General features: G+C 44.5%; 1 protein-coding gene across 1 annotated transcript; it reads right to left on the bottom strand.

The window, feature by feature from the left end:
• Positions 1-8,350: 8,350 nt before the first annotated feature.
• G0S2 (G0/G1 switch 2) lies at positions 8,351-9,113 on the bottom strand. Its single transcript, XM_028152280.2, has 2 exons — positions 8,907-9,113; positions 8,351-8,774 (listed from the first exon to the last, which is right to left on the bottom strand). Exon 2 carries the CDS (start codon positions 8,740-8,742, stop codon positions 8,431-8,433), a length of 312 nt encoding a protein of 103 aa, XP_028008081.2. The 5' UTR covers positions 8,743-8,774; positions 8,907-9,113; the 3' UTR covers positions 8,351-8,430.
• Between the last annotated feature and the right edge of the window lie 668 nt (positions 9,114-9,781).

A 9,781-nucleotide genomic window follows, 5' to 3' on the forward strand; every position in this document is an offset into this window, starting at 1 on the left:
CTCTCATCGATGTTTCTAGCTCTCTATCCCTCTCCCTTCCTCTCTGTAAAAAAAATCAATAAAACATATTTAAAAAATAAATAAAATGAGCCTTTTCTCAAAGCTCCCGATCTCCATATTAATAATGTTCAACTGGCTGATGATTGGCTGCAAGATGCAGTTTCCAGCACTTTTAGCAATTCCCAGGAGATCGCCTGATGTTTGTGCTCTGTCATCGGGTTAAAGCCAATTTTTAAAAAATGCTTACGACCTACAATCTTTGTAGGATTTCAAAGAACGTGCAGACATTTTAAAAAACTATTTTTGCAACATTTTCATTCCATCTTAACTTTCTGTCCCAGGATGATCAGAACGCTCTCAGTGCCAGTGACAGGCGTCTGGTTCCATCTGTCTTACATCTTCCCTCCTACACATTTATTTCATAACTCATTGGGCATTTCTTCTTCTTTTTTTTTTTCTTTGACCAGCATTTAACACTGAAATCTCTCTTCGGCCCAGCCCTCTAATTTATTCTATTATTTCAATAGTGGTTTTCTGAGTATATACTATGAACTAGGCCCTGACACAATGGTGATGCTATAAAACATAATGGGATTTTAAAAAGTCTTACCTTGAGGTGTCAACCAAATTTTACTTCTTTTTATGGATCTCCTTTTTCCTTTTGCTTCTTTTCTTCCCCTCTCTCCTCCTCTGCCTTCCCTTCTGTTTCATCTCTCTCTTCCTCTGCGGTTTCCCACTCTTTGGGGAGGGGCAAGATTTCCTGCTCACAAGTTGGTTGGTTTCTGGGAGGAGTCAGAAGATCTGGTTCAGGACTGGAACCAGCTGGTCTGCCACCTGATACAAGAAGGTGAAACCCAGGTCAAGGAAGAAGACCTTGTGCTGGGACTGATGTTGCAGCCAGGAGACACCCGGGAGAGGAGCCCTAAAGGGAAGCCAGAGTGGGCCAATGTTGGGCGGCAAGCATCAGGGTTCCCCAGAGGACAGAGGACCTCCTGAGGCAGCCCCAGGGCATGAGTGATTGGAAGTGGTCCTGGTTGCCCTGGAGACTTATCCATTACTATTGTGAGCTTTAAACATGCCAGAGGCACACCAGGCAGAACCCCTGTCCCACCTTTAGTAGGCGTTTGCTCTCGGATTCCTGGCTTTGCCTCAAAGAAAAGTATTGAAACAAGAATTGAACAGATTTTCCCTCCCACGAAGAGAGACTCTAGTGATCCAATGTTCTCTGTGTAAGAGTTAAGAAGTCTTTTCCATCAAAGTTATAGCTTAGATATTAACTCCCCTCATTAGATTGGCAGGTAATTAACAATCTAATAAGTAACCAGAAGTGTAAACATTCCTGAAGAAGAGGTCGTTTGTCCCACTCCCCTACAGACATCCAGTCTCCTTCCTTACAGCGCCCTTACAGCGCCGCCTTTCTCAGATTAGACATTGGCGCCAGGCTGTAAAGCCACGTCCTTCAGCCAGTCAGGATACGGTGCAGCAATTCATCAGGGAACAGATAAAAATGAGAGCGGAATCCTCATTGTGTGTGCCTGCCTGCCCTATTGTTGCTAATGGCAGCACACCCTTTTGTGCAAAAGTAAATTTGCCATGCTGACCCATTTTCGAGTATTTGTCTCATTCCCCCAGCACCATTGAAGAGCATTTCTACACATTTCTCAATTATAACCCCCTTAAGCAATAACCTATGTGACTTATAAACCATTGTGGTGATCCCATCAACAGGAGCGTGGATGGTAGAGGGGAGGCAGGCGCCTACAAGAGGATCCAGGTAGGGTAAGGACTCCATAAGAAGGGATAATAATTCCAGCCTGATTTACACCAGTTAGTGATGGAGCATCATACCCAATTCAGAGGTTTTCATTCTTTTGGATTAAGGCATAGACAACAGTGTGTCAACAAAGAGGTCACTCTCTTCATCCATTTATGTATTCACTATTCAACAGAGTTAATGAGCACCTAGTCCATGCCAGGCACTGGCATAGGAGCTGGGAATAGAGTGATGGGCCAAACTGGACATAGCTCTACCTTGATGGCGAGTATAATTGATGTGGTTGCACACCGGCCTCTCTGAGATTTGGGGACATCAATTTAGAGGAAGGGTTGAAGTTGTTGGGTGCTAATAATGTCTCCTTTGGAGCAGCATCACTGGACAGATTTTAGATGGTCATCTTTCTGTTTCTTAGCCAAAAAGGGACATTGGTTCTTCCAATGACCCTTCTGCTTATACTATCTACAAGTGTATTTACCTGTAGACTCCCAATTCTCAGAGGATAGAAGACCTCAGAGGATAGAAGACCGTCTAGTCTTGTTTTCCTTTCAGAAGCCAGTTGTCTTATCTGGAGATTTCTAGCTCATTTCCTTTCTGGGGCTCTCTGAAATGTCTAGCCACATATTGAATATTTTCTAAACAGTTCATTTTGGATTTCAATTAATATTTTTTTTCTCATTAAGTCCCCTTATGCATATTTGAGCCTATAAGAAGAAAAGGGAAAAAAACAAAACAAAGCAATAATGAAAAAGAAAAGTCTTCTTAACTTCAACTATTGTTCTACTCCAGAATATTCTTGAAATCTGTTTTTATTTTTACTTAGTTTATAATTTTGAATCTTTATTCAATGTAACTTTTTAAAAAAAGGCTCTGGAATTGTCTTTTGTACTGTATTTTAATTTTTTTCTTGCTCTCTGAAGACACTGTTTTCTTCGTTTGACACAGATGAGTTATTACAATGTGTTCTTTCTTACCCTTCTGGTTTTAAACATTTTTTTTTTCTCCAGTTGAAGGACTAACAACTGAACTTGTACTGATCTGTAGTTCAGAACAATAATTAGCTAATAAAATCTTGAATTATGTAACAGATTTCTACCTGGCTTCCTGCGGTTTAGGAAAATCCTTAATTATAACTCTTAATATGGCTCTAGACCAAGGTTTAAATTTAACTTCTTTAAAAAAAAATTCTATTTATTTGAACTAAAAGCAGCAGCAACAACAAAAACAACACACACACACACACACACAAAAAAAAAACCACAACCAACAACAAAGAATGGTTCATTCAACTTCTTTAGAGCTGCCTTCTGAGTTTGCAATTTTATAATGTGATTGCTTTTTTTTTTCCCCCAGTAAAACTCTGAAAAATGGGTGGCTCACATCAAAGTTCAAGTAAAGATGAGTGGAAAGAGAGAAATTTAATTAAGGTTGGTTTCAGAGTCTTTGAAAAGACCATGCTGGAGTTCACATTTTGTTTTTTAAACCTCAGCATACTAGTTAAAGAAGCAAACTTGACTTTTTAGATTTCTGGGGTTCCTCTTAAATGTATTCATTTATTCTGGGGTTCCTTATAAATGAATTAATTTGTTGATTTTGACATGCCAAAAGTTCTCCATAATGGCTATTGTTTATTCTAAAGAAAATGCTTTTTATCAAACTAAGTGCAAGAGTTAGGATTACAGTGCAACTTTGTATGGAAATCCGGAGTTTTCCCAAGAGGAAGTTGGGGTTGTGACACAGGAGAACCCAAGAGAGGCAACTTAGTAAGAGTGTGTGCCTGCAAATGGTATCTTGGGTTCCCTTTATAAGCAAAAGTGAGGAGTGGGCCATGCAGGTAATGACCTGACAATCTTTGACCCTGGCATGCAGACTAAAAGTAATCTGTCACACATTGACAAGACAGTGCCCACATGAATGTTTTGTAGAACCTAAAGCTAAGTTTGACCAATTGCCCTTTCCCGAACTGGTCACCAGTCTAATGGACTTCCTGCCATTATACCTTAGGACCGACCAGCTTGGACTAGATTGGTGACTTATTGGGCCATTCCATATGAAGTACTCCCTTATTCATCTATGAGAAACAATGTATTCCAGAACAAAACAAAAACACATGTAATGAGGCTTTTTAATATAGACAAATAAAAGCAAAAGAAAAATGAGCACCAGGAGAATAAGCAATTTAATGGCAAAAATAGTTGTCAAATGGTACACCTCCAAAACAAAAGGTCTAATATACAGATCTATGTCTATTTATTCAATGATCTACTTTCCAAACTAAATATCTAAGGACCTTATACAAACACCCAGGTATAATTAACCAGAATGCACACCTGCAAACTAAAATTTCCAATTACTTTATACAAAGATTAAGGGCTAATAATTTTATACAATGACCTGCTTGGTTAAAAATCATAGAAATGGTGAGGATTCAATGAAGTTAGCTGAGCACAGATTAGTATTGGGTCTGATTTATCTGGCAGTAGACTGAAGGGTAAATAGAGTTTACCCAAGGAACTCAGTAAGTACATTGTTGATTTTTGGGAAGTATGGAGTTTATGGAAGCTGATATCATTTATGGAAGCATTTGTTGATGGCTGGCACTCTGACATTTATTTATGGGTGAGTTAGTTCCTGGTTGGCTGACCCTCGGGGCTATCACTGATTGATTGGTTATAAAAGTGTCTTAACTGAGGTGAACTGTCATTGATTGAGCCAATGGGTTTAAAAGTAATTCTGGGTACAATGATTATAGAGCAATCAAACTTTCCCCAAGAATGTGGTAACTTTTTAATATTCTCACAGTTGATTCTTACTATTTGTTTTCACTAGAACATAGTGCAAATTGGCATCTGATAAAACATAAAATAATATATTTATTTATGTTCATAGATCAGAGTTCCATGGAGTTTTGTACTGAGCAAGGTGACTAATAAATGTTTCATTATGACGAAGTTTGAGAACCATTAGGTCCAGCCACTAGGTTTAGGCATTTTCTAAGAGGCAAGAGTATTAGTTAGATAAATTTAATCAGGAAGTAGTTCATTTGGGGGATTAAATTCATTACTTTTAATTATCTAGTAAGAAGGAAAATCTTTGTCAGCATGCTGAGAAAAAGAGCAAAGAGGCATTGGAAATAGAGAAGAAGGGATGGTGGGTTCTAGAGAAGCAACCCTTATTTGGTGGTTTTACTAAACAGAATCCTATCATCTTATAATTGGATGGGCCCTCAGAGGTCATAAGACTAACATCCCTCCAAGTTCAGAAATTTCCTCTCCATGTCATACCATCCCTGGCAGATGATGTCTAAATTCTGCTTGGGTGCTTTTAGTAATGAGGCTCTTACTATGCATCACAAGGAAGGTGTTGTGTTTGGAAATGCTCCGATTTCTTAATGACCTAAGTTCTGTTTCCTGGCTAGTCCTAGTTCAAGCCACATACAATAAGTCCATTTGATTGTATTTCATTGGACCAATAGGGCAGCCCTTCAACTATTTGAAGGCAATTGCTATGTGACACTACTGTATATTCTCTTCTCTAGTGATCCATTTGATTCTCCTGTATGTGACAGGGGTTCTGGAATGTTAACTGCCCAAGTCACTCTAATCAAAGTAGTTTTGTCTTATATTATAGCAACAACAACAATTACAATAACTGTCATTGGCTGAAAGATTACTACAGTTGACCCTTGAACAATATGGATTGAACTGCATGGATCTACTTATACGATAATTTTTTCTTTTCTTTCTTCTTCTTTATTATATCCTTACCCAAGGATATGATTTCACTTATTTTTAGAGAAAGAGAAAGAAAAAAAAAATACAGACACACACACACACACACACACACACACACACACACAGAGAGAGAGAGAGAGAGAGAGAGAGAGAGAGAGAGAGAGAGAGAAACATCAATGTGAGAGAAACATCATTCGGTTGTCTCCTGTTTGTGCTCCAACCAGGGTTGGAATCTGCAATCTAGGTATGTGCTCTGACTGGGAATCGAACCCGCAACCTTTTTTGGGGTACAGAATGATGCTCCAACTAATTTAGCCACCCGTTCAGGGCCGAGAGCTTCTTCAATAAATACTTATACATTTTTCAATTCGTGGTTGGGAGTCCACGTATTTGGAGGGCCTACTATATGCATTGATCTACACTATTTTATATAGGGGGGGTTGAACATTCACAGATTTTGGCATTCACGAGATGAGGCGGGTAGCTGGAATCAATCCCCCATGGATAATGAAAGTAGTTAAGTTTTGGGGAAGTCAAAAACTACATGTGGATGTTCAACTGCAACGGAAGTCAGTGCCCCTAACGTGTTTCAAGGGTCCACTGTACTAGTATATGCCAGGCACTCTCTAAGCACTTAACTCATTTAATTTGCAAAATTAGGCCACGAGGAAGATACTATTTTACAGGTGAGAAAATAGTTTAAGTCACTTGAGGTAGGCAGTTTATAAGTAACTTACTTGTTCAGGGCCTTAGTGCTCACAAATAGGGAGTCAGATTGCAAATCCAAGCACTCAGGCAGTGGGACTTCACTTCTCCTGTTTCCCACCTGCAGATTGCCAAGTGAAACAAAACCACCTCCTCTTCCCTCTTCCTGGACAATCTGCTTCTACCAATAAGGTGCTGCTTTGTTTTGGCAGCCCTGTCACAAGCTCTTGTTGGCTCATATTGGACTTGTAATTGGTGAAGATACCTATGTCTTTTTCCACATGATCTGCTGCTAGAATAAGCCTGCACAATTCTGTGAGCATGCAACTGATTTTTTTGGACCGAAATTCTGCACTGTATCTCCTTCCCTATTTAGTTTCAATCAGTTAGGTTCACTGCATGAAGGAAGAAGAGTCTGGCAGTGGATGAGTTTGGGGGGAATGTCTTAGGGTGTGGTTGGCAAACTGCAGCTCGCGAGCCACATTCGGCTCTTTGGCCCCTTGAGTTTTTAGCAAAGGCCAGCTTAGGAGTACCCTAATTAAGTTAATAACAATGTACCTACCTATATAGTTTAAGTTTAAAAAATTTGGCTCTCAAAAAAAATTTCAATCGTTGTACTGTTGATATTTGGCTCTGTTGACTAATGAGTTTGCCGACCACTGTCCTAGGGGATGGTTTCAGCTGTTGAGAGCTGGACACAGTGGTAGCTAAATGGGTGGAGGAATAATTAACATTAAAGGAGAAGCACTTGGGTAGACCAACTGGGAGAACAAGATTGGACGTTTAAGGTGAGGCTATGTCTTAATATAGGGATGGGGTTCCCAATTTGGAAACAGAGAGAACAGGGGTGCCACTGATATTCTTCTCTTCCTTTAAACATGCCTCTTTCCCCTTGATTCCTCTCACCCCCTTCTGGGTTGTTCTTTTGTTTGGAGCGATAAGGAAACATTTCAGGGAGAGATGACATTTGATCAGGGCCAGGAACCCTGGGTAGAATTTGAGCTGGCAGAAATACAATGGAGGGGTGTGTAGGAGGGGGTGGGGTGGTGGAGAGGGTCTGATCAGAGGCAAAGACAGGAGCCATTGGTACGTTTGGCAAAAACGCACCGCTATTGATGACGAGTGACTTGTGTATACCTGGCTAGGGCAGGAGACACATTAAAATTGCAAGGAGAGAGGCATCAAGCCCATGTCCCTCATTACCTCTTTAAGAGTCATTGTTCAAATTTTCCTTTGCTGAGCCCTATAGACAGGCACACTGAATTAGTTATTACGGCAAAGCCAGCTTGGTCCCTGGAGGAAGAGGACTCAGATCTGTGACAACCAGTCTTTTGTCCTTCTAACCTCAGGGTCTCTTACTGCAATTCGAGTTTCTAGGGAGGAAGGCTGGGTAGAACTAGGCATCCAATTAGGGGTTCTTGGGAGCTTGCCTTCCCTCGTTTTCTATCAGCTGGCTGGTTTCCCCCCCCCCTCACCTCCCCTTCCTCCTCTCCCTCTTTCTCTTGTTAACATATGGTTAGGAAGAAAGAGGTATCAGGTGGGAAATGACAAATGCACTTTCTGTCCCAGAGCTGATCCATACCTCCCATTCATGTCTCCTAGCTCAGAAGTTGATCTTCTGATCTTAAAATGCTAAGTCTGGTGGGACTTATGGAAGTTTCTCTCTTCCCACTGCCAACGTGAAACAAAACCAAATCCTCAACCGACTTAGAAGCCTGGGATGTGAACACCAGGAAGGGTGGACCTGCATGCCCACCCCCCTCTGCTGCCCGCCCACCCAGGGAACCATGCCCCCCCCAGGAATCAGACACAGATATAGTACAAAATGTCTTCATTTTCAAAATGCAAAATAATGGTCATTGTAAAAATAATAACAATAACAATAATAATATAAAAAGCATTTCTCCTCCTTCTGCCCCAGTGCAAAATGACAGGTGCACTCAGCTCAATGACACGTGGCTTTGGACATGCCACCCCTCCGCAGTGCTGCACAGCAGCAAAACCCGTCCCAAACTCCTTTCGGTGAATCTGTGAGCTCGTTCCGTTCCAGCAGGCAGCGGCTTCTGCGAAGTCCACACAGCTCAGGACTCCTGCGCTCCCCGGCTTGAATCAGCCTCTGTCTCTGTCTCCATCTCAGTCTCTGTCTCAGTCTCTGTCTCTCTCTTTCTTGCTTGCTCTCTTTCTTTCTCCTCTCGCCCATCCTCGCTCGCACAGTTTCTAGGAGGCGTGCTGCCGGTGGGCCAGGGCCCGGCTGCAGAGGGTGGCTTCGTGCTGCTTGCCTTTCTCCTGCGGGGCCTGTGTCTGCAGGGCCTGGCGCTCCCGGGCGGCCCGCAGCTCGGCCACGGCGGCCTCCTCGTCCCGCAGGCGGCTGGCGGCCGTGAAGGGGCTGCACACAGTCTCCACCAGGACCAGCACCACGCCGAACAGGGCCAGCACGCCGCCCAGCACGTACACCTTCACCAGCCTCCGGCTGGGCTTCTGGCCGATCAGCTCCTTGACCAGAGGAATCAGCTCCTGCACCGTTTCCATCGCGGCTCGGGGCTCTCGGGGACAGGAGGAACCTGGGGGAGGAGCGGAGCAGAAAGGGGGCCCGTTAGTCACCGAGGGGGTGGCTCGCCCCGGTGGCCGCAGCATCCGCCCCCAGCCCCGCAGGAAGGACCCCGCGCCCCACCGCGCCCAGCCCAGCCGCTCACCTGAACCGCACAGCGAGCTCCTAGGAGGCAGCGCGAGCTGGGCAGTGAGCGCGTCCGTCGGTCCGGCCGGCTCCGCGTTCTCCTCCTTTGCAGCTGCTGCGGCTCTTCCAGTGGGAGACTCCACAGCTGACACCCCGTCGGCGTCCCGCGGCCGCTTAAATCTTCCTCCTGGACCCGCCTCCAGCGCTCCCTGGGTTGGGGCCAGCGCCGGGCGCGCGCGCTCTTGCCAGAGAGGCGGAGGAGGGGTGGGGGGAGCCGGAAGGGGAGCCTGGGGGAGGAGCGGGGCCGGGAGCGGGTGGGGCGGCCACGAGCTGTGCACGCCGGGGCCGTGTGAACTGGGGGCTGGGAGGGGGAGACCGCGCCAGGGTGCAGGGGAGGGCAGGCCTGCACGTGGGAGGTCCGGCTCCAGGTGCGTGCAGGGGTGAGAACCAGAGCCCCGGAGGTAACTGCGTGCATTTGCCACACGACTCTCTCTTGGCAGCGTGGGTGGGTGCACAGCGTCCCTGGTCAGGGGCAGCCTGAGAAGGACCCCTAATGAGGACATCTGGGGTTCTACCTGAGAGGAAAAAAAAACCGCTCGTTTTTATTCAGAAGGGTTGTCATCTTCCCACAGTTGGGGGGATCATAGGGGAGAAGGCAAGGGGGAGGGATACAGAACTGAGCAGGTGTCCAGGCTCTGCCTAAGGCCTTGTGTGCCGATACCGTTTCTTTCTGGCCTGACTGGTTTTATTCACAGGTGCTTGCATTGTGAATAGATAACTTATTCACTGAGGGTGCCCTGTTATACACAGGTGTGAGGTGTGTGAGTGAGTCTCTGTGCCTGCAGGTGTTTGTGTATGTATTTCTGTGTATCAGGGAACTACCATTGAATCCAA

Source organism: Eptesicus fuscus, chromosome 22 (assembly GCF_027574615.1).
Source record: "Eptesicus fuscus isolate TK198812 chromosome 22, DD_ASM_mEF_20220401, whole genome shotgun sequence".
Classification (NCBI taxonomy): domain Eukaryota; kingdom Metazoa; phylum Chordata; class Mammalia; order Chiroptera; family Vespertilionidae; genus Eptesicus; species Eptesicus fuscus.